Source organism: Camponotus floridanus, unplaced genomic scaffold, assembly GCF_003227725.1.
Source record: "Camponotus floridanus strain SB8 unplaced genomic scaffold, Cflo_v7.5 scaffold29, whole genome shotgun sequence".
Lineage (NCBI taxonomy): Eukaryota > Metazoa > Arthropoda > Insecta > Hymenoptera > Formicidae > Camponotus > Camponotus floridanus.
Window position 1 is genome coordinate 1013540 of NW_020229425.1, and position 25487 is coordinate 1039026.

At 30.1% G+C, this 25487-nt stretch overlaps 4 protein-coding genes across 4 annotated transcripts; 2 read left to right on the plus strand and 2 right to left on the minus strand.

The window, feature by feature from the left end:
- Positions 1-471: 471 nt before the first annotated feature.
- Positions 472-3967, minus strand: LOC105251047 (general odorant-binding protein 56a). Its single transcript, XM_025409906.1, has 5 exons — positions 3811-3967; positions 1314-1392; positions 1015-1106; positions 825-930; positions 472-697 (listed from the first exon to the last, which is right to left on the minus strand). The coding sequence occupies exons 1-5, from the start codon at positions 3961-3963 to the stop codon at positions 621-623; spliced, it is 507 nt and encodes a 168-aa protein (XP_025265691.1). The 5' UTR covers positions 3964-3967; the 3' UTR covers positions 472-620.
- A 7488-nt stretch (positions 3968-11455) lies between these two features.
- Positions 11456-12550, plus strand: LOC105251040 (trafficking protein particle complex subunit 1). The gene is made up of 3 exons (XM_011257543.3): positions 11456-11651; positions 12065-12274; positions 12357-12550. Exons 1-3 carry the CDS (start codon positions 11553-11555, stop codon positions 12483-12485), a joined length of 438 nt encoding a protein of 145 aa, XP_011255845.1. The 5' UTR covers positions 11456-11552; the 3' UTR covers positions 12486-12550.
- A 2212-nt stretch (positions 12551-14762) lies between these two features.
- Positions 14763-25459, minus strand: LOC105251042 (E3 ubiquitin-protein ligase RNF19A). The gene is made up of 13 exons (XM_011257545.2): positions 25277-25459; positions 22353-22516; positions 22127-22269; positions 21782-21971; positions 21370-21681; positions 21144-21288; positions 20930-21066; positions 20731-20828; positions 16401-16599; positions 16075-16270; positions 15824-15989; positions 15343-15725; positions 14763-15268 (listed from the first exon to the last, which is right to left on the minus strand). The coding sequence occupies exons 2-13, from the start codon at positions 22513-22515 to the stop codon at positions 15025-15027; spliced, it is 2376 nt and encodes a 791-aa protein (XP_011255847.1). The 5' UTR covers position 22516; positions 25277-25459; the 3' UTR covers positions 14763-15024.
- On the plus strand, positions 17365-20369 carry LOC105251041. The gene is made up of 3 exons (XM_011257544.3): positions 17365-18087; positions 18213-18449; positions 18527-20369. The coding sequence occupies exons 1-3, from the start codon at positions 17968-17970 to the stop codon at positions 19469-19471; spliced, it is 1302 nt and encodes a 433-aa protein (XP_011255846.1). The 5' UTR covers positions 17365-17967; the 3' UTR covers positions 19472-20369.
- Positions 25460-25487: the final 28 nt, after the last annotated feature.

A 25487-nucleotide genomic window follows, 5' to 3' on the forward strand; every position in this document is an offset into this window, starting at 1 on the left:
AAATCAATGAATTATTTTTCGTTAAAAGAACAAAACAAAATGCAGAGTATTATTTTTCTTAAAATAATTTCCGATAAAAATAGATTTTATTTGAAAAGTATATAAAAGAAAAGAACTGCAGCTTTCTTACCTTACTTTTTTCAAAGATCACTGAAAACTGACGATTCCAACTGATATTCCAACGTTATAAATATCATGTAAATAAATTTCAAAGTTATCAATGATTGTAACTTTAATTTTCAAGCAGAATAAAGTCTCAATATATGTATAATCAAATAAGAACCATATCAAACAAGAACCATATTGCTTTCAGATTTACAATTTATTTTTTTCTCGTAATATAAATGTAAATTATATTTATCGTAATAGTAGATAATTCTAGACCATTTTGGCTCGATATTTATGACATGCAAATAAAAAATTTATGTTTATAGAAAAGAATAAAGAAATAAGAAAATGCTGTTTTTTAAGTTGAACTAAAATTATTCATTTATTTCTTCCCTAACAAGTTTACATCAATATAAATGCTATAAAAGATAACATTTTTATTATATCATCTAAAATAAAGATAAATTTAATTATAGATCAGATTAAATCTCGCAATGTTTAATTTCATCCGTTTATGATAAAACAGCAAAATTTTTGTTCTCCTTGAAACATTTCAACAGATTGGCTCCTTTTTCGCAACCACTTCCAGCTAAAACAATATTTGTTTTATTCTAATTCCATTTGAAATGAGTACTTACAATATTGCAAGATTGCACTGACATCAATTTTGCAAACAATTAAATACTGATTTTATTTCTTCAGATAATTGCACTTACCAACGTTTTGACATTTATTGTATACGTGATCGATTTGTTCTTGTGATATACCGGGAGGTACTTTTGAACGAGCTACTTCCCAGTCAATGTCTCCATTCGCATTTATCTAGAATATGTGTAAAAGTAAATTTATTATTTATCTATTAATTAATGCATTTCGATATATAATGCAACTCGCTTTTGCACTTACAATTCCAAGTTTCTTTAAGATGCAATTACCGAAGCAGGCGAGTTTTTCATCTCCTTCAGCTACTTGTCCATTTTTCGCATTTTCTACGACAACTAAACAGATTTATTATATATAGATTTTTTATTATACATTATCATACAAATTTATTTCATATATATATATATATATATATATATAATTATATATTTCATATATATATATATATATATATATAATTTATTATATATATATATATATATATATATATATATATATATATGTTTATGTTAATGTTTATGTTTATATTATTCTACGCTTACTTGGATCAACGCCAGATTCTATGATACAAGATTCTTTGTATTGCTTCAGTTTTGCTTTTTGTTCATCTGTGATTCCACCCTAAAATTAAGTAAGCATTTTAATATTTGCTCACATATACACACATTTTTTATAAGCTGTATTTTAAATGAAATTGTTTTAATAAGAAATGCTAGAAATTAAATTAAAAAGAATCAGCAAAATGAAAATTAGAGAACAAATAATTTCAAGATTATATATATAATTATATATATATATATATATATATATATATATATAATTATATATATATATATATATATATATATATATATAATCATATGCGATTGCAATAAACAGTAAAACTAATTAATTTAAAATTAAATTAATTTAAAAATCAATTAATTTAAAATGTAAGTAAGTATCGTTAATAATAAAAAATACAAGGCAAAACATAACAGATAAAGATTCTCTTCATAAATACTTTTTATCTCAAATCTGGAGATAATGACCTAAAAGTAGCGATAAAACACTTATAAATAATGGAAGATACTTTTGTTTATATTTTCTAAAATTATATTTTCTATTTTTTAAATGGAACATTTTATATATATATATATATATATATATATATATAAATTTTTTAATATATAGAACTATAAAACTGTAGAACTATAGAAACTATAGAAAAAATCAAATTTAACAAATAATTTCGAAAGAATTTTAATGCAAATCCAAAATTACATAAAAGGAAAAACTGATATGGATAAGAATCATGATCTGTATTATATACCTTATTGACTTTATTTATTTTCTTGTGTAAATGAATCAGTCAAGAAATGTATGTACTTTTTCAACAAAGTTCACAATAAAGCGACTTTTAAATGCAACAGTAATGTTACAATGAGTCTATTGAAAAGAAATACATTGGATAAAACATGTAAATTATTAAAAAGTTTAAACTTTAGAAAAGACTCATATCTGAATTATATAATAGAATGATATAATTATATCACACCATACTTTTTTAACGATCTATTAAATAAAGTGTATATATTTTCGAAAAAAGCTATTATTTCTTTCTGATAAAATTAATTTTTTAATACGTCAAAATGAATATTTAATTACACAAAAACAGATAAAAATTATAGTTCATGAATTGGACATATATTAAATATAAATCAATAAATTGACAACCGTGTCACAGATTTAACAGTAAAATTACTTTTCTGTGAGCATACATAAAGATAAAATATTGTTTATCACAAACTGAACTTATGATCCTAAAAAATATAAAAGAGCGATTTATCGATGGAGCCACACCCAAATAAATAATTATTCTTACGAACTCATTTTTATAACAATATTAAAAGCATATATAAATTTTAAATATATTTTATAAAGTAACAATATTAAAAGCATATATAAATTTTAAATATATTTTATAAAATAAATAAAATATAATAAAGTCATATATATGAGATATCCCAGGATAAAGTACTGCTAATAGATAGATAGTAGGTTTTTGAGATCATTTGAAGACGATTTTTCTCAGCGAAAATGTAATACAGTAATCTTGGTAACATCTTGTGCACGTACATTATATATAAGATAGCATTGAACATTCTAAAAAGACTTCTAATCAGACTTTATGATTTAATAGAAAATATAATTCTGAACGAAATGTTTCCTATAAACATAAGCTGAAAAATGCTTCCTTAAAAATTTAACGTCCAAAAATCTGACGTTGTTTTGTATATTTTTTCAAATATTTGAGAAAATATTCCTATTTTAATAAAAAGTATCAAAACAAAAGTTATAGAAAAATAAATTATCTTTCGAATGAGACTAAAATATTTTTACTAGACTTTAGATTTTGAGATAATAAAAACAAGTTGTGAAACGCATAAAAAAGTGTTTTTCGGGATTGATAATAGAACTTTTGAAAAATGTTTTTTATTTATGCTTAGTTAGTTTCTTGCTTTATTCCACTAAAAAAATTTTATATTTTTCTGCATTGCTTCAACAAATCTTATCATAAGATGATGAAAAATTTTTTATGTTTTCATTTATTTTTTATTATAAAGTGTTATTTTAATTTACAAGAAATTATTTTATTTTTATAAAAATAAAAGTATCTTTATCTTTATTTATTTATTTTTTCGAAGAAATTTATTAGTTTTTTTTCACTTTTTGTATTTTTTTTAATCCTTCTTATGCTAAGATTTGTTTAAACAATGTAAGAAAATAAAATTTTCTGGCTGTCTGATTGGAATATACGATGCCATCCTATATGTACACTCAGATAATCTAATCTTTAAGTAACAAGCGTCATTAATCATATTGATTAATATCATATTACTGTCATATTAATTAATATGATTAATTATAGTGTGATTATGTTGTCAACAATTGTGGTAACATGACAGCGATTTCAGAAACAATTGACTATCTAGATATATATATTATAAAATATAAAATATAAATTGTTTAATATTTTTAATAAAAAAATAATCTTACCAAGACAGCAACAATGGTAACGGCAAATACAACAATAACTGCCTTCATATTCGAGTTTTGTTTCTCCTTCGCGATGAAGACTAGGTTTACGATCAAGTAGTTACTGAATATTCCCGAGATGTTCTGAGTTTTTATAGGTTGAGATGACGCCATGACGCAACAGATATATATGTGTAGATATGGAGAGATATAGATATGTACATATATTCCATTCAATATTTCTTTTCGTGCGCATCACAAAATGGAAAAATATTCGAGAGCACACACACATTCGTTATACCCCTCCAAAATGTATATTATTATATAATTTCGTAATAAATTGCATTTTTTGTTTAACACAATAGAAACAGATGCATGTTTTTAGGTCTTCAAATTTTGTTATTAATTTTTAATTAATCAGAATGCTGATTTATTATTAACTAACAATTGTATAATAAGCTATTAATTTTTCACTTTGCAAAATTATTTGAAAAAGTTCGTTAATCATTGATTAAAATACAGCTTAAAACTTGAAGAAATCCAAGAGGAAGAAATTATATACAGTTAGAATTTTTAAAATTAATTATATTGTTATAAAATTTTGATTACTCTAAAAAGAAATTCATGTTCTATAAATTAAAATTATTAAAATTATTAGAAATTATTAGAAATTAAAAATTAAATATTAGATCTATTATTGCAATTGAATAATTATTTAATTTATGATCGCTATATTAGATACCCAGATAGCATATGTATCCAAAAGATGACTTAAAGATATCTTAAAATTCTCTAGACGTTTTTAAGGAATCTTTCAACCTTTTGTGTCTGGATATGTGCTATTGTGTATTGATGTATCGTATTATTTACAATTTTGATCAGATTTTCGTGTTTAGCAATTTCAAAGGCATTCAAAAATAAATAATATATTGAAAAAATGAAATAAAATGAATAAAATATTGAAAAAACTTGATAGATTGTCATAAACATCAATTGCTCAAATTATAATAAATCTGCAATGAAACATATTTATATATCCGATTACGAAAATCTTATTAATTTTAATCTTCGCGATACTTTGCTTATATGAAACGGAAAAAAATTATAGCATTGTATTTAATTTTGAATAGAATAAAATTTTTCTATATGTCATAGCATGATATATATAAAGTACACATTAAAATAACTTTTCTTATGATTTTAATTTATCAAGTTATTCAAAATTGTAACATAATATAAAAAAAATTTAATTTAAATTAAGAGACCGGAATCTCTCTCTTTCTCTCTCTTTCATATATATATATAAAATATGAAAATATCTACGTGAGAAATAATTAGTTTCTTTTTTGGGATAAAACATTAAGTTATTTTTTATTAAGCCACGCACAATTGAAACAAAAATTCAACATTTTTAATATTCCGTTTCTGTTTTCCATTGTATTGACCGTTATCATATATGATATTAATATTTTTTCTAGATACATTGTATTTTCTAAGCTTTACATAACGAGGAATAATAAAAACGAACAGAATTACATAAATTTTAATTAGAAGAAGCATAGACGAGCAAGTCGTTAAAAAGTCACTAAAGTGAAAAATGTTCAATGCAATGACCATTAATTATTATAGTCACGTAACGATGACGTGATGTAGCGGTAATGAAGAATCCAAATCTAACATCATTTAATGACATCCATGACAAAATGTCAGGTGCTTGAGCACTAATTTTGTCTTATTATTTCAATTATGTGCACTGTTATGATGATTAGTTTTCTTAGATGTAGAATTACATATGTAATCTTTCAGAGATAAATTATTAAGCAAAATTTCTTTCCTGTAAATTAAATGTATATATACGTAATATTTCTTTCTTGATAATAAATAAGTATCATATTTTGTATTGTAATTATTCGGAATAAATATTTCACTAATGATAATACTATCTATTGCGGAAATCACTATGTATATAATATAAACAGATATTCTTAGAATTATTATGTATTCTTAGAATATTATGATTACGTGGACCAAAATATGCTTATTCTGCGAATCGTTTATAATAGGTGTAATTATACATCATCCTAGTTAATTTTATATAATTTCGTTTCATGTGATAGAGCCTGATAATTGAGATAGGTATCTTTCGCATCATAAAGACTACGTAGTCAACATTTAATATTTTGCTGTCCTAACGAGAAAAATATTAGCTACAGTTTGTCAACAGATTTGAGCAGAAGTACAGGCTGTATTATCAATTCGCATTAAGCTTACATTCTGTTGACATTAGCAGTAAAAACCGAATAAGAGAACTCTCGAATTAAATACAGATTCCAATTTCTCTCAAAATATTGAAAGTATGCCAAGGTTTATTTGATTTCTACCATTAATTTATGATTATATTTTGTTTTTAAATTTTACTATATTTCTATCAACATTAAACAAATATCAAATTCTGTCTCAATAATCTCAATAATCAATAAAATTTATAGTAAGCACTTATATAATTTAAGTAACATTTTACAAGATCCATTCTCGATAGAATTGGCTGAATCTAGATATATTTTTAATTCTATATATATATATATATATATATATATATATATATATATAAATGTAACGAAAAGCGCGCGAAATACAATTATATATATATATATATATATATATATATATATATGTATTTCGCGCGCTTTTCGTTACATTTTTGCATAATAATGAACAGTTTATAATTAAATCATTCGTATTCTAGAGTATTGAAATATTAATCTGTATTTTTTGAAAACTTTTGACTATATTCTTATATCGACAGAATATATTAATTAGAAATTCAGTCGATCGAGTAAGCTACAAAAAATTAGATTTTAGAAATTCTTGTTACATAAGATAAAATCAGATAAAATCAAGATTATGCGAAATAATTTAATTTATTTTTAACATTTCGATTTAGTAATGATTACAATTTATCAAAGTTTATAATTTCTTTCTTATTTCGAATAAACCTTATATTTAATATATGTCTAGATTCATAACGAATCATTATAAGAAACTTCCCAAAATTATTTAGTTTGATATTCTTTTTATTCCAGAAATACATAGGCTAGTCTAAAACTGACTATACTCTTAATCTTTTTGAATACTATAGATATATATACTATAGACTACATATGTACTATAGAGACATGTATATTTCGAAGAAAATTATCGGCGTAAATCAGGGATAGACATAGATATGTTTAATGAATTTTTCAACTTATTTCTAGCAAAAATAAAAATTATTATCTACTGTTTATTTATTATTAATTATTAATAAATATATATGTTATAAATGTTAGCAAATGATATATAGATAATTACTAGATATATAGATATCTGTTTGCTAACTAAAATTTAATTTATTTTTAACGATATACAAGTTTGTTAAAAGAATTAAATGTGCAGAGAAACGGAATGTTCATAAAGTTAGCATGTATCAATTGATTGAAGTTAATTATGATGAGTCATGATTTGTATTAAGACCTGTATATTGCTAATGCACAATATAAAAAATTTATAGAGGTTCTGTCTAAATTGCACAATTTTTTTGGATACACTTATGGTTATATATTTCTTGTTATATATAATCTTTCCGTTTCCAACAATTATCGGCGTGGATTACGCATCGTTACTATTAATGCCTGATTCCATCAACTGCGTTTAATTTTAATCTTAGTTTAACTCACTTTTTATCTCCTTCTAACTCTTCCTTTAGAAAGAGACAAAAAGTGAGTTAAACTAAGATTAAAGTTAAAAGCGGTTGATGAAATCGGGCATAAGCCGTGAATCGTTTAATCCTGATTTTTTGATCAATTTAGAGATTTCAATTTTTTTAACGAAAATTAATAAACTATAGATTAATAAAATAAATGATTGAATAAAAAGAATTTTGTTTGAAATTAAATTCCAAGGAATGAGATAACATAACGAAACTACTTTCAGTTAATTTCAACTTTACTTTAACAGAGAATTTTAATTTAAGTTCTAGTTACAAAGATATCTGGTATAAAAAATTTAAAAATAAATGCAATAAATAATTTCCTAGTCTTGCTAAGAAAAGATAAACTTCAAATCAGCAGATTCAAAGAAAAATATCTGTCTGAATAAAAGGATAATTTATGTGGTACCAGGAAGCATTAGTAATGCATAAATTTAGCCAAATAAATCGCAGAAGATTTCATGGAACGTATCGTTCAGATATCATCTTATTTTTCATGCTATTATTTTTTTTTGCGCCGCGTCGCACACACAAATTCACTTCGTAATTTCTGCTAATTTACATGATGATCCTTTCTGCAGGCATATCTTATAACAGGATCTCGCCTATGCTCACATTGCCTATTTGATCAATCACTCATCTCTGAATAAGATGTAAAAATAACTATTTTTTGCATCTGGTCCTCTAGAATTTCTTATAGTGATCTCAAGAACAGACATAATAATGATTGTAAATTACTATTGTCTCTTTTTTATCTTTAAGTCAAATTTTTGTAGGTTTTTTATCAAGAAAACTATTTAAAAAAATGTGAAATAACGATTTCTATATATATATATATATATGTACAAAAAATCTTACATAAGACATTATATTTTTATTTATTTACAAATAAGCATACGGGAAGATTTTTTTACATATAATACTCAAGTAGAAATGCTATAAAATTAATAATTGTTGTATTATTTTTTGACAATTTATTTTTCAGAGATATTTTATATTGAATATTCTATTGAATATTGAAAATAATTGACTAAAATAATATCCAAAGCAATTGACTAAAACAATATCCATTTTTTCGTAATCAAAAAATATAACTAAGTTTCTTTAGTATAGAAAAAAAGTTGCTTACGCCAATGTACCCTACGCAACGTTCGATCTTCTAAACCGGTTTTAACTTATATTATTTTATATATTTCAAAGAATTCTGTATTATTAATGATATAGCAGTCTTTCTTCATATATAATAATAATTATTGAATAATTTAAGATAATTGACGATGGGGAGAAGGGTAACTCTTATTAATTTATTACCGAAGTAATTCAATTTATTAATATCGGAAAATTATTAGAGAACAGTCCGAAAAATCTAGGTTTTATTCCTTCTTCAGCTAGATTTTTAATATTCAACAGGTCATTTAACTCTTCCGGTCGGTGGGATCTGATGTAAAAAAAAGGCGTTGATCATTCTCCATCTTTAAGATTGTTCTTCTGATTTTTGTCAAATATCAACCAACATGTTATCCCCACCGGCGAAACTTGATAAATCTGTCATTTTCTATAAAACGTAATAATAACGCAATTTTTTATAATGATATTTTAAGGCGTATAAAATCCATTTGTTATCCTATTTAGCTAATTATCCGCGAGATGTGTATCTTATTCTTAATCGCGGCATTCGTATAAAATCGTGTATTGAAAAATAAATCGGACAATGAATTCTATATTCGCAAACATTTCATATTATAAATCTCAAATGTTTGTCGAAATATCTTCGCGTAAAGTGTGATAATAATAATCGCCTGCGTGTGTGTTATAGGCTTCGTGTGTGTTATAGATTATTACAGTAATTACGCGTATCAATCGAATATTCCGAGTATCGTCGATTTATTTAACTGTCACGTTTCATCATGAAATGTTAAATCGCGATTTCTGCATGGCGGTAAATTTAATTTAAAAAATTACCATCGTGAAAGTAGTAAAATTATGGTCACTTAATTGATGTATCGTCACATTTTCAATGTATAATTAATAATTGATTAATTTTCGATAAACAACATAAAATTGTATCGCAACGATAAATCTTTATGGAAGCGTAATCATTCATTATTGAAAGTAAAAATTGAAACAAAAAAATATAAACTTTCATTATAGACTCATTATAGACTCATTATAGACTCTTATGAATAATAATTATTTATTTAACGATACTTAAGAATCATATATATATTTTAAATTTTTCTAAAATATGAACATAAATTAATTTTTAATTAAATAATTGCTATATCACAACTTCATTCATTTTTTAAATCTTTTGATCTTAGCAAGTAAAGCACGATTCTGATTTCGTGTAAATGTCGTGTTACGATATAGTACGATATAATAAAGTGTGTATTTCGTATGATTATGTCACGACTGAGAGTTTCGTGCAGAGTGTCCCTCCACTTCAACATTTCAAATTTTAATTTTAAATACTTAAAATGTCTATAACAAAATATTTTTGTATTATTTAATTTTTATATATATATATATATATATATATATATATACTTTTTTAAATATTTTAATATTTAAAATATTTCTTAATAATATAATTATTTAGAAACATATTATGTATAAAAATTAGATTTTTTTTACTTATATCTTTCAAAATTTTATCTCCAAAAAGAAATTTTTGTTAATTATATAATTTTTACACTATTTAAATAACAATTTAAGAAACAACTTGCGCATGATAATTAATTTTACAAAATCAATTATTTTTAACATATTTTGCTTCATAAAGAATATATTTTCTTTTATCTTTTATATTCTTCATTATTTATAATTATGAATTTAAAATACAATATATACAGAAAGAAGATTGAAAGGTGTCCCGCTTTTAGATGATTCCTCTTTAATTTTTATTCGCAGTAATGAATGATTGCGATTCACTAAAGATTTATCGTTGCGATACAGTTTCATGTCGTTCATCAAAAGTTAATTAATTTTTAATTATTAATATTTATAGAAAATTATGTTTCGATACTAATGGTAATCGTGTTTAATAAAATAATTACAATTTACGAAACGTTTTGCATCACTACTTTATTACTCAAGTGTCATCGTGCGAATGATGATAAAGCCATAACAGCGCTACTGTTTATATTTTATATTACCAAAGTCGAACACCATGTTATTAATAATTCGTTGCCGAAATATTTTACGTACTATAACATATATTGTTATACATGAAAATATTAAATTGCAGAAGTTTTTTAATTTATAAATTAGTTAATCGATTATTTATTAAATAATTAATTAACATACGAAGCATTTCGCATTACTTTACTGCTCGAGTGTCACCGAGCAAAATCATACATACAAACAATAGCATGCTACTGTTTACGTCGCCAAAATCGAACGTAATGTTATTGATAATTTGTTGCCAAAATATTTTATTTATTTATATTATAAAATATACACTAACGCGGAATATTAAATTATAGAAGTGTTTTAATTTATTGATTAAATTGATTATTTATTAAACAATTTATCAGAGCCTTTATGCTAATTATTTGCGTATATAATTCAATTGTTTTATTGTTTTATTCTTTCATAATCCAAATATATTTTGATTATCAAAGGAAAACCTTTTTACTATCATTTTTAGAGGAGTGTAACTCCACAGGGAGAGATGTAGAAGTATATGTTTATTAAAAAGGCCTCCTTAATTTTCGATAATCATTTTCTAAAATTTTTCGTACTTATTAAGAAACACTCTGTACATACATAAGCGTCTTGCTATACAACACTAGTGCTACCGACATTTCGTGCACATAGCATGGAACAAAACCAGAAATTGTGCACACTATGTTACTCTCTGAGAACATTCGTGGACACTGGCTTCGTAGTTCATGTCCACGTCTCAGTCTTCTCTCTGATAGCGCTCTGACTGCGCTAAAATCGGAGAAGACATTTTTGTCGAAACGTCAAAACAACGGTTATTGATGGATTCTGGCATAAAAAGAGAATAACCATGACGATTCATAACTTGTATATTTTTTCGAAAACTGGAATATTATTGTATTATGCTGAGTGGAATAGGTTAAATAAATCGGGGATAACAAAGGAGGAGGTAATGTAATCGAGAATATAATCATTATTCTCTCGGTTAAAGTCTTATTTTTGATGCATTACAGACATTTAATGATGATAAATTATAATTGTTATAACATATAAGTAACTCATATTCGTTATTATTATATATCAGAAATCTTAAATTTTGAAACACGCAAACATTATACAATGATAGAGAGAGATATACATACATGAATGTAAAAGATAATATTGCATTTATGTTTCAAGTATTAATTTGTTAAATTGTTAAGTAATTAAATAAATATTAATTTGTTAATTTGTTAAATTGTTAAGTACTTAAGTATCAATTTGTCAATGCTAAATGTTGCAAAATTTAATAAATATGGTAATCCTATAACAATTATGAACAATCCTTAACAATTTTATCACAGATATATTTATAAAATTTAGGAAGCAAAATTGATGTATGGAATGTTATTTTCTATAAAATCGTTTGTAAGTAAAATCTCACCGTTGGATCCTAAGGAAGGATTTTTGTATTACAAGACAAGCAAATATACACTTCATTATTTTGAAACACCATCAGGACTTAAGTTTGTCTTGAATACCGATAACGCGAGTCAGAATGCCAGAGAATTATTGCAACAATTGTACAGAGAAGTAAGATTTTATACCTGTTTCTAGTGGAAATACAAATTTATCTATATATATCTATATATTATCTGTATATTTTTCATTTTAGGTATATTTGGAATATGTAGTAAAAAATCCACTATGCCAATTAAATGAACCTATACAAAGTGAATTATTTAAAATAAAAGTAGATGAATTATTTAAAAAATCTCCTCTATTTTTAAGTCGATCATTATAAATAATAAAAAATAAATTCTTTATATACATATATATACAAAAGGAGCTGAGTATTTTTTAATAACAGACTGATTAAGTATCAAATATTATCTAATATGTAGCAATAATGATACAGGTTAAGCATTCGCATAGTTTATGAAAGAAGTGAAATTGAAAATTGACAGTTTTAAGATAAAATGAGAACATTGAATAACTTCTGTGTTACTCTGGATTACTTGAGCTAGTTATATATGTCATTTATAAGTATATATAATAATATAAAATTGAAATGAAATAAATCTCAAAAATATGCATTATATTTTAAGTTAAAGTTAGATATTTTTTGAATTTTTCATAATTCTATAAGAGAGAAATTTTGTTTTGTTTTCATTTTTAATCTTTTGTAGTTTATTGTGACTTTTAAAGAAATATATACAATGTATGTTACAATATGTAATATGTAAAATAATAATAAGGCGTGTTTAAAAAATATTTTTGTATTGTACAATATTAATAATAAGCAAATACAGGCAAATAAAATTATATAATCTCTTATATAATTATAGATTATATAATAAATGCGAGTATTATTCTAAATATATTAGATAATAATTCTAATTAATATTTGTTTTATATGCAATAAACATAATAGATATTTGAGAATCATATTTAAACATCATTCATAAAGTGTTTAAGTATCTTAAATAATATTGTAATTAAAACTAAATTATTTTTTAATATATATATTTAATATTATAAATTTTGTTGCATATACTTTAACCATTTTTATGAAAAAAACACACAAGATTATTTCTAATAAAAATATTTAACAAATTATACTAGAATATATATATAGAGAGAAAAATTATATATTTGCAATATATATTTGCTAAGAAAGGAAGAAACAAATAAAATTATATTTGAAAACAGTTATCTCTTTCTGCATGATTTAATATTATTAAATCACGATACATTCGTACAGATATTACATATATAATTTTGTAAAAATATTTTTAATTATAGCTTTTGGAGAAACAAGGATTTAATTATGCAATTTTTTGAAATCAATGTGTGCAATTAATATAATATTACATATTACAATTATATTGTATTTATATACATATATATAAATGCATTACTGATTTCAAATATATTTATAATATAAATTTTGTTTAAATGTAACTAATAAAATTTGCATGTGTTAAGAAAATACAGCAATTTGTGTCAATTTAAAATCTGAGTTTCTAGTGTATTCAGAATTTCTTTTGTGAAGCTTTTGATTTTGTGAAGCTTTTTGATTTGATTATTTTTAATTTATAAGAATAAAATATATAAAATTGACATTTATGTGATAGGATGTTTGATAGAAATAAGGCTATTTGTCATAGTACATATATTTTTATACAGCAAGGACAGATAGGTTTTCTGTGAAATATGCATATTCAAATATTCTTATATATATATATTGGCCGATAGATTAAACAAGAACGCGTAATACTTAAAGACATAATGAGCAGTATTCGATTTATAAAATGCAGCGATAATTCGCGACATTAACTTTCATCTTTGTATATTCTTTTCTTAGCTTATATTGACCGCCCACCCGTTACAAATCAGATTTTGATAATATTTGGAAATAATCTAGATATAAATAATAGAATCATTTCATCTATTGTATAATAGTAATATTCATATATAAAATATCAAGTAAAAGAATGATAAGATTCTCAAGTTAAAAACAGGATTTAAGATCCTCGGTTTCTTAAGAATCAGATGTGGATGATGAAAGTTTCAAGGAAAATTACTTTTCTGAACTAAATGAAAAATTGTATGTAGAGCACAAATTTTGTTGATATCCGAATTTCCGATTCAGCGATTCCTTGACATTTTTTTAGTCTAGTCTGCTTCTTTAGTGGGTTACAAGGGATTTTAAAAATGAATCTTAGATTCGAGATTAATTTAAGCATCGAGATTAATTTAAGCAATTTAGTATTGCACTTAGTAAAATTTATGCCTTGTACTATCATTTAATTTCAGAAAAGTTAATTTTCGATGAAACTTACGCATTATCATCTGCTATCTAACTTTTAATAGTCCGGAGAATTTAAATTGTGTTTATAAAATAATTGTCAACAAAATATTTACGAGAACAAAATTTTTTGTATAATCGACCTTTTCTTCCATTGTTTATAACGAATTGGAGGTCAGTACGTATACATATTTATTTATATATATATATATATATATATATACATATATATATATATATATATATATATATATATATATAATACGCTCAGTAAGTTTCCGGTATATGTATAATCACAGCGCAAATGCACAGTTACTAAAATTATTTTACCGTACTTTTATTTCTTCCCTTGTAATATTCAAAGTATATGCATATTGCGTATGTTTTTATGTACAATCAGCGCATTATATAGTATTATGTAATTTAATACATATATACACACTCAACAATGTATATACGCATCTACATACGTCGTGACGTTTTATCGAAACACGTGTATATCTTGACACCCACAAGTTCAGTCTTAATTTTTTTAGCAATGCAAGCTTTCGTCTGTACTAGTAAGGCTTTGTCTTTCATCACAAGGCGTGAACATTCGATTACTAGAGATCTGCGACACGGTTGGTATTGGCTCCTCTATAACAGACAATCGTTTCTCGCGATCCGTAGATACCGCTGAAGTGTGAAAAAATACGTTCCTTAAAGTGGCCACGTTGACGCGTTCCCGCGAAATGTCTTCTACAGGACTCTCGACGCTCAATTCACCGTTCAAATTCCTACAAACACGTTCATTAACAAACGCAGTAATTTCACGAGTTTTGGTATTTGTTGTTAGTCTCGTGATTCGTACTTGGATATCTTTTGTGAGTCCATTTCTGGTTCTGAATCTTTGTTTCGCTTACGGCCTCCTGTTGAGCGATTATTTATTCCGCAGCCTTCCAATTTGCTACCTACCACCCTCTCTTGATCCGCTTCGATCACACTGACGTGATCATCGAAACGGACTCGTTCCGAACCGCCGTCCTCCCCGCACGTAGTCCAGTTACTCGAATCACTGCATTGACGATCAAATGTGAGCTTACGACGAGTGCGTTTTGCTAAGCCAGGTGCCATTTCTTCTAACGAACTTAAAGAAGTGGCTTGTCCAGCAGAGTCCATGTGACCGCCATTAGTAGAGCTAGCCGCCTGTTCTCCTTCTGTGCTTCTGCCACCGCTAATCGAGCTGCCATCGATCTATACATGCATATAAAAGACGATAATAATACTAGTTAGAAATTACGTTAATTTCTTTTAATCGAATTTAATATATGATATAAGTATACGAAGTAAACCTTAAAATTAAGAACTGAACCAGCCAAAGCTCTTGTGGAAGCTGCGCCATCATCTAAAGCGATGGAAGCATTTACGGATTTTTCTGATAAACTAGTAGCTGCGGAAGCGGTCTCGCTGCATGAACTGAAGCGTTGCGTAGACGTAACGTCAGCCTGGACTTCCAACCTGTATATGTAATAAAGATATGCTATGTATAATATATTACAGAGAGAAGAGGGAGCGCTATCAAAATCGCACGAGAATAATATACCTTTGACCTCCAGGAAGTACGCTGGAAGCTATACTTCCCGCAAGACTAGTGCCAGCCAGGGCCACGTTGCTGGCACTTTCACGATCATTTTCCCGACCCAATTTCTCCAATTGACTACCACTACCCAACGAAAGCGAAGCCTCCCCTATCGAAGGATTACCACCGCGGTGACTCGCGACGTCTATCGATGCTGCATCTGCAACATTACAGCAATTTGTAAATCCAATCATTCAACTTTCGACACGAGATACAAACAGTATTGTAATTAAAAAGGTATTGTAATTAAAAAGGATTTAATCGGATGACACGTGTGGATAAATGTTTACCTCCGCCATTGCGCACGCCTAAAGCCCCCATGAGCTCGTTTTCGTCGTCAAAATCGAAACGTACTCCGGTACCACTTGTGGAAACTCCACAACCTCCGCTTCGACAGAGCGACACCGGAACCACACCGTAGACATAGAACAATAAAATGGGTACACCGATACCCACAGCCAATCCTGCCAATACTGGTGACACTAAAACCTGCGGAGAGTTAAAACAAAGGAGTTAAAATCAATTATAAATGTGTCTCTTCTTGTTGAGAAATTTTTATCTCTCTTAACGCATCGCTTGTCAGGACAAGAAAAAATTATGATCAAAGTGTAGTGTGTCTTTATAGGGATAATATAGTTAGCGTGTCTTTAAGGCTTCCTTCTCTCTTGTAAATAATAGAGCCTGTTAAGTAATATAAATAGAAGCAGATACATCGAAGGCCACCGATATAATTTAACGACGTAAGGAAATTCGATGATAAAAGTCCAACATTTAATGTTGCTTATCATCAACCGAAAAATATGTAATCAATTTAAACAGATCACTTATGACCTAACATCCGGTCTCTTTCATCTACGGGACGATAATTATAATCTTATCATTATATAAAGATAATAATATCTAAATCAAATCTCAACTTCGAGGTATCTTAGTTCATCGGTTTATAATTTTAGAGTTTCATTTATCTGAGGAGGAAACTGCAGAGCAGGAAACTAAATCGTCATTGTATGCATTTCCATGCATTTTTCCCTTGTCGTGTCTCTCATAATTGGATAGAAATAGAACAAAGGCAATGGTTGCCAGTCATCGACGTAGCCGATGATGGCGCGAATGCAGGCAAAGGCGCGCCGATTTTCAGATTTCCTGACAGATTCCGGAACGGAGCGACATAGAGAACGTGGGGGAAGAGGTGGTGGAGAGGAGAGTCACCAGGGAGGGGCAGAAGGAAGAGGATATTGATCGGGAGTAGGCATGTGCGCGCATGTCGTTACCTCTTCCTCGTCCCACTCTTGCGGCGACGAGCCCTGAGGTGAGCGACAATGGAACATGCGTCGCCCACATCGGCCAGTACCTCGGGGTCCACGTCGGCGCCGCGTCAATCAAGGGTAACGCGCGCTCAGGGCGCCTAGGTCGTGGAAGAAGCGGTCGGTCGGCGGCTCCGGAGGGCGTGTCGAGGTAGCCGCGCTCCTCTCCCATGTCGGGTCGTCGAACTACGCCAGTCCGTCGCGAATCGGCGCAGGATCGGCGACGACGGACGTAACCGGGAAGAGGCAGCGACACGTAACGAGGAGGGTTTCATTCAGCGACGCTGATTTCACGGTGTGGCAGACATACCGTGTACATGTATGTGTACGTATGGTAATTGAGTAGATGTGGGTATAATATAGTCCGCTGCACATCGGTGGGGTATCGTCATTCGGCAGCATACATGCCTTACTGTTAATACTGGCTGAGAGGCCAGACCAGTTGGCTGAGTGAAAAAAAAAAGAAAAAAAAAAAAAACGCCCGACCTGACTGCAGAGGAGATTGCAAAAGAGAAATAGGAAGGGAAACCTACTAAGGGACAACGAGGGAACTATGTCGGACCTGGATGACGAGACCGATACTTCGTGCGGGGAGGAGCAAATTGTCTCGGACTGGGAAGTCCAGAAGGAGTGGCTCGAGAGCATATTGTCGAAGTATCACGACGGCAGAGCGGTTAGTCATGATAGATATACGATATACGTAATGATGCAAAGTTTAGATATAATTTCGATAAGTCTTAGATGTACCTGATGCGTTCAATTCGAGCACTGCTGATTACCTGATAACGATTTCTTCAGGTCGAAGTCCTGAAGTTCAACGTAAGCCCCGGATGCACGACCAGCGAGAGCGTGCTGAGCGCAATCACCAGCGTTACAGGGAACTATTTGTTGGCCCCGACGACAGATCCAACGGATAAACCGTCGGATAAGCGCAGATTGTCCATTATCATAAAGCAACTCCCTAGAGATCCGTTTAGCCGCTTCTTCGTAACGGAAGGTCAATTCGATCTCCGAGAGATTAAGTTTTATACACAGGTAAGTGATAAGATGATAAAGTGATCTTTATCCGTTTGATGTGTTCCTGATACCGCGCACTTGTATGTGTACGTCAGGTGATGCCAGATTTGAAGGAGTTCAATCGAAGACAGCTGGGACCGAGCCCGGAGGAACCGATTATACTACCGGTTCCGGAATGTTACCACGCTCATTACAGTCCTGCAGGCGGAACTGACGACAGCCCGGTGCTGCCGGAATCGATACTAGTCTTGGACGATCTGGGCGCTTCGCGTTTCGAGAGCGTCAAATTCTCGGAGGGACTAACGTTGGACCAAGCGACGGTCGCGTTGGATGCCATCGCTCGCATACACGCTCATTCCCTATCGATAAAGGTCGTGGACGGGGAATCTCTATCCGAGCGTTACCCGTTTCTCTTCCAAACGGCCAAAGCGACAGATTCATATCAACAACTGGTGGAGCGCGGTTTACCGCAGTTGGCGCACTTTCTAGAGAGCAGACCGGGTCTGGAAGCGGTTCTCGAGACTCTGTTAATTCTACGACCCCGCACTAAAGACATAATTTCGGCTCTTCTCGCCCCGGAGGGCCCATTGGCGTTGATAACTCACACCGACTTCTGGAGCAATAATCTACTCTTCAGAGACACCTGCGGAAGTGCGGAATGCTACATTCTCGATTGGCAGATGGTTACTTACAGTCGACCGACGAACGATGTCGCATTGTTGTTGGTGAGTTCAGTGCCCACCGAGTTACGTCGCAAACATACCGAATCACTTCTAAACACGTACTGGGACAAGCTGAACTGGACATGCTCGCGTCTCGGCCTAAATATTCCCAAGGACTTGGGTTACACCAGAGAAGATCTTGACAAGGATTATAGAAAGTCCCAATTGCTGGCGCTTTTACTTTGTATCGGATCGGTGGACGTCGCGCTCGGTGATCCCCTCACAGAGCAACGACTGATCGACGTCCTCGAAGATCTATATAACGATGGCGTACTGACGGACGAAGCTGTCGTCGCGACAAACATAGCCGATCCATAATCACTGCTGCCACCGTTAACACACATTAGCGTATGCACCGAAGAATTAATATTTCTATCAGGGCTGTGACTCGAAGCGAAGAGTTTCACGTGAAGCAATAGGTACTTCAATAGCCCATACGTAGCTTAAAGATGCAATCTTTGTGTTTCCAACCCAAAGGAGGCTTAAGCCAGCAATAACACGAATGCGGGCGACGAAGAAGGTAGTTGCAAAAAAGCACGTCGGAAGAATATAATGGACGTTAGAAACTTGCGCTACTCTCTCTCAGTTTCTTTCTCTTTGCGACGAGACTACTATAAACGAGCGGGACTAATTGATCAAGATCAAAAATGCTTAACCATAATGTCTCGATTATACATTAGTGTAAGCTTTGTCAACTATTACTCTTTGAAAACTATAATGATATTTTAATGACTACTAATGCAAGCTTCACTTGCAATTCAATGAAAGTAAGATAAAATCGGAGGCAAACTTTCTAAGAAAAACTATCACATAAAAATATTGATTTCTTATTAACAATGCTATCGGTTTTTCCATTGTAAATTTTCAACCCAGTTTTCTGCTTATACAGAAATTGTTGATGAACGTCTACGCTGTGCCAAATCATTAAAGATTTAGGCAAGTAGTTGTGATACAATTACTAAGATGAAATCAATTAGATTCGTGATTATAATGCTATAGGACATACATCACAGTTATAGAGTATTTTCGAGATGTACATGAAACATAAAACAATTATGTTCCATCTGCCCGAATACGCGTCCCGTGATAAACTTCTTCCGACAATTATTCCAGCGAAAATGCGCTGTTTTGTTAACGCTATATACAATTATTGTATTATCCATTTCCTCTGTATAAACTATATGGATAAAATATACCTTGATGTTATCATGAATAACAAACCGAGTTCCTTCAATTAATACAGACAAATCAACAAACAATTTCTGTTTTTCGTTTTTCAACAAAAGAAAATAAAATTTACGCGAGGAATTATTCATTAATTTTTACTAAGCTTTTAAAGATTTTTCAAAGAATAAGTAAAGCGTTATAATATTTAGAATCCAATGCTTATTAAAATATTATGAAAATCACATGATATCTAGACACATGATTAATTAATATTTGGCAAACATTAAAACTAATATTAACACACACACACACACACACACACACTTACTCTCTCTTTCTTTCTCCTTCTCTCTCTCTCTCTCTCTCTCTTTCTTTTTCTTCAATTATTAAGAAGTATTTAATAAACTTACCGATGCAGTAACTCCTCCGGCAATAAAAGCATTTCTCTTGTGTTTGTTAGCCTTCTCATATCTTGTGTACAATTTTTGTCCCACCCACACTGGTATACCTTGAATATAAAATATATGATATTGTAATAACATATTTTTCTTTTTTTTGGTGTGATTTCTATATATGTATATATTCACTTTTTAAAATATAATAACCAACCTATAATCATGGCCGGAAATGCTATACCAGCTACAAGACCGATTCCAATTGGCGCTCCCACCAGAGTTCCAAGTTGCCAAAGAATCTTCTTCTTTCTAGACCACGGCTTTTTACCCCAAAAAGTGCAGCCAGAAGGACTGCAAACAGAACAGAAGAATGTTTAAACACGTTTGTTTGGTTGTTATATATTCGTAGCTCATTCAAAATACAATACCTAAGATAATGAAGATCGCTTATTTCTTTCATGCAAAGCCAACAAAATTCTGCGCCACAAACTGCGCACGTCATATGATTGCAGCTTCCATCGTCCATTTTGACAATCAGAACCTGACATCTAGGACACGGTTTTATGTCATCTCCTAAACAGGTCATAAATTATAACATGACATCAAAATTCAATAAATCGATATTACGTTTTGTAATGTGCAACTTTTACTCACTATGTTGTGAATCACTTTGACTGAAACTTAAAGAAGAGCTACGCTCGTAATATTGAGAACGTTGCGCTCTTGCAGCATCACACGTTTGATTAGGATGCCAGCGCGCTTTGCAATGATAGCAAAAGTATGAATCGCAACCAGGTCGCTCGCAACGTAATTTTGGGCACGAGGCGCAACCGCTGGCGATTACAGCAAAACTGCAATCTGGAGCAGGACACCATCTTGCGTCGGGTTCTACAGCGAGGACTCTTCGAACCATAAAATCCTCATACTTCTCTAATTGTGTTTGATCATTTAGAATCATCCGAATATCTGTCAAACAAAAACATAAGACAGAAAATTGTGAATATCAAGAGTTTATAAAAATAAACACGAGATTTGTACAAGTATAATTAGAACAATGCACACTCACCATTTGGATGCAACGGCTCTGAACATTCAGGGCAAGCAATATTGACTCTCGACTCGGAGATTTCTACTTTCAAATATTGTTGAAAACAGTCGTAACAACTGCGATGGTGGCAAGATTGGATAATAGGAAAAAATTCTATAGGCAGTTCAGCCAAGCATAACGGGCATTCCATTAGCCCATTTTCATTACTCTGAAATAACACATTATGTAAAAAAGATTTAACAATAAATTGTCAAAGATAAAGATAAATATTTGTCAAAGATAAATTTATTGAAATACTTCTATTTCCCAATATATATTAACACGATTAAAATATATTAAATTATAATACGATTTTGCTAATACCTTTCCTGCAGAGGAAAGTACAGAGCCCTTGCTGGAAGCACGTTGTAGATCAATGTTGTGAAATTGAAAATGGCTCGAGCCATTGCTTACTCTGGCCTCTCCCTTTTCGACGTCCGACATTCTGCCACTTGCTTGATCTTTAGCTGCGCAAAAAATATGTTCTATCTTGAAAAATTAAGTTCATTTTTACAATTATCATTGCAGCCTAATAGAATTCAAAAGGTACCTTTTGCATTCTTATTGCTTGCGCTAGGCGTCCTTGCGATACGACGGCCGATAAGCGGGCTGGAATACAATAATCTTCGCAGGGAAAATCGGGGAAATATCCTCCGAGGACGAGGTGGACCCCCGTTACAACCTCCCGGCCCATTATCGCCTTCTTTAAACATCCTGAAAAAATATCGAGAAAAATTACATGGCGTTGTTATAAGATCACATTCGTAATATTTAAAATAATACATCAAATTGTACAATTATAAGAAATAAATAAAGCTCTTGAAATTTTTGTCAATCACGATTTATTAAAGAAATTTTTAATAATAAATGTTACACTTAAATTATTTGATAATAAATATTACACTTAAAAAATATTACACTTTTTTTAACTGTATTTCACTGTTGTTACATATTATCAAAACATAAATTGGTGAAAATAATTCAATTAAAAACTGATTTGAATTAAAATGTATACAAAATTTCTACAATAAATGTGCAGCTGATTAAACAGAACTTTAGATTAAGATATTATAATTAGATATTAATTAGAGAATACATCATTCTGCTTTTTTTATATACATTTTATGTATTTTTTATAAATTTGTGAATTGATATAGTTATATAATACATGATATGAGCAAAATATTGCGAATATCAATCAAATAATAAAAACAACTCCGGCAAACTTGTAAATTACATACGTAACCGCATTAATATTCTCGCTGCTACCTCATCCACTGTCAATTCAGTAACTCATTATAAAGATAATTGAAAAACTTGAGAGACGATAGCATATATATATATATAAAATTATGTTTTTACCAAGAAATGTCGGAAAAATTCATATTCATGCTGCGTTATATTTAAGTATGTCCCAAGGTGTTACAAAAATAAGAGCAACTCTCGAGAGGAAAAAAAAAGATACGATAAATTCAAAAAAAGATACGATAAATTCAAATAAAGCGCATATAAATTGAACGAAAAAAATATTTCATTTAAAATCACACATTCTCTGATAGGAATTTCAGGAGATACACATAATAATATTCGAAAAAAATACATAAAAATATTTAATATAAAATATGTAATATATATAAAATAAAAATAATATAAAATATGTATACACGATAATTAATGAAATATGTAATTAATATGAAAATATGTGATATACATGCACAGCCGAGAGTTTTTTTTTATGGAAAAATGAAACGTTTGAAAGTATCGCTTTCAAGGTATCCCGTTTTAACGCGTTATCAGATTTATAGCTACTATATCCTCGTCTCACCTGTTTTTATAATGCACATTTGACACTTTTAGAATAACGGCGGCAGAGTTTTATTTTAGTCATGAGACATCGCACGTCAGCCGCGCATACGTTTATAACTTTAACAGTTTTTCGTCAAAGCGAATTCCCTGCTTTCTCTCTGACGGAGGAATGACATACGCAAGTCGCAAAACGCACGATGATCATTGGCGATTTCTCCGCGTCTATAGGACGTATGAATAATCAACGTGTGTTGCAAAATCTTAAAAGTCACGTAATGCGCATAAAGTTGAGACACGACTCGATTCGAGGAAGAGAGATCGTGTCATCTTCGCGTAAGGTACTTTCAATAAGGTATCATCAATATTATGTCACTCATTTATTGTCGAATTTAAATCAGTTCCGGTAATAAGAAATGCATTGCTTTATGCTAAATACAAATTGTATTGTATCATAATTGACGATCGATAATAAAAAAAAAAAATATTTGTTCAAGCAACGTCCGATTAAAAATATCATTATAAAAATAAGATTTTATTGCCACTAAAATATGCATATAATTTATAATTTAATTTATTAAATATAATTTATAATTTAATTTATTAATTTATTAAATTATTAATTTATTAAATTATTAATTTATTAAAGCTTCTGTAATACTTTGAACAAATAATTTATGTAAGCTTCATTTAATATAGAATATAAATAATATAAAGTATATAACAATAAATAAATTAAAAAATAAATAAATAAATATATATATATATATATATATATATATATATATATGGAATTATAAATTTAAATATATTGTAGAGTAAAATATATGGAATAAAATATAATAAAATAAGAGAGTTCTCTCACATACACAAAAAAAATGTGCATCCAAAAATAAACGGTAATGTCATTCTTATATGTTATAATAATCTTTTAATATCCTTTTTACATAGATAAGTTGGAATTGTTATCTCCTCGTCAAAAATACACTGATATACATATTTCTATATCGAGCTCTTTAAATCAGGTGTCATAAAAATCAATCGACTCGGAAAGACGCGTTGCATTCTTCCGATAAATTCATAAACAGCTATAATTAATAAATGACACGGTTCGTATCGAAATTTGAGATGGCATAAGTCGATTAAATGTTCCTCATTCCGCGTATTCGATTGGAAACGTGGCATCGTCCATCGTCGAAGACGATGGATCGTCGCGACGAAAGTTTAACTGTCACAGAAACGTCAAAAATCTCGTTGTCGCGGATATCGAACAATCGTCGTTGCTCGTACACACAACAAATGCGCTCTTGACAGGTGGGTAAGGTAAGGTAAGGGCAAGTGCGGCGTGCTCCGAGAATAATACGCGTCGAGGATTCTGTTTACCAGGCGGGACGCGCATTACGTCGTTCTCTGCGTCAGCGAGCGAGTCGCCTGTCAAGGACGAACGATCTCTCCCTCCGATCCCGGCGACAGGAGTAAAGAGTTCGATAAAGGCGAGAGATAAAGCGCGTCAGATTCATCTGTGTTTTATCTGACCTTTAACGCGTTGATAATTTGCATTCGTGCACAGGTGCGAAGGCGAACGAGCCGAGGAATCGGGTGACTCACGACCAGTCTTTTCTCGAGACGGACAATTTGTGCGTCGACCGGGGCGAGAAAAAGGACACGTACCTTTGTCGCAATCGCTATCGAATCTAGTTAGCTGGACAGTCGGGATGTACGCGGCACCGCGATACGTCGTAGGATGCCTGGATCGCGCAGGACTGGACGAATATCCGTGCAATTTGTTGGTTAAGAATGTTCGCTTGACACAACAGCTGACTGTCCCGTTTGCGACGGTATTGCACGGTAAAGGAGATCAACCGAGATGGCCACGCGCAAT

Coding starts and splice junctions, on each gene's coding strand:
- LOC105251042 (XM_011257545.2), bottom strand. CDS start 22,515: ATGTTTAAAGAAGGCGATAATGGGCCGGGAGGTTGTAACGGGGGTCCA. Junction 16,600..20,730: donor CCGGAGGAGTTACTGCATCG/GTAAGTTTATTA, acceptor AACTCTCCGCAG/GTTTTAGTGTCACCAGTATT. Junction 16,271..16,400: donor AGGCGTGCGCAATGGCGGAG/GTAAACATTTAT, acceptor GTAATGTTGCAG/ATGCAGCATCGATAGACGTC.
- LOC105251040 (XM_011257543.3), top strand. CDS start 11,553: ATGACGATTCATAACTTGTATATTTTTTCGAAAACTGGAATATTATTG. Junction 11,652..12,064: donor CGGGGATAACAAAGGAGGAG/GTAATGTAATCG, acceptor TATAAAATTTAG/GAAGCAAAATTGATGTATGG. Junction 12,275..12,356: donor TGCAACAATTGTACAGAGAA/GTAAGATTTTAT, acceptor TTTTCATTTTAG/GTATATTTGGAATATGTAGT.
- LOC105251047 (XM_025409906.1), bottom strand. CDS start 3,963: ATGGCGTCATCTCAACCTATAAAAACTCAGAACATCTCGGGAATATTC. Junction 1,393..3,810: donor TTACCATTGTTGCTGTCTTG/GTAAGATTATTT, acceptor ACTTAATTTTAG/GGTGGAATCACAGATGAACA. Junction 1,107..1,313: donor AGAATCTGGCGTTGATCCAA/GTAAGCGTAGAA, acceptor AAATCTGTTTAG/TTGTCGTAGAAAATGCGAAA.
- LOC105251041 (XM_011257544.3), top strand. CDS start 17,968: ATGTCGGACCTGGATGACGAGACCGATACTTCGTGCGGGGAGGAGCAA. Junction 18,088..18,212: donor AGTATCACGACGGCAGAGCG/GTTAGTCATGAT, acceptor CGATTTCTTCAG/GTCGAAGTCCTGAAGTTCAA. Junction 18,450..18,526: donor AGATTAAGTTTTATACACAG/GTAAGTGATAAG, acceptor TGTGTACGTCAG/GTGATGCCAGATTTGAAGGA.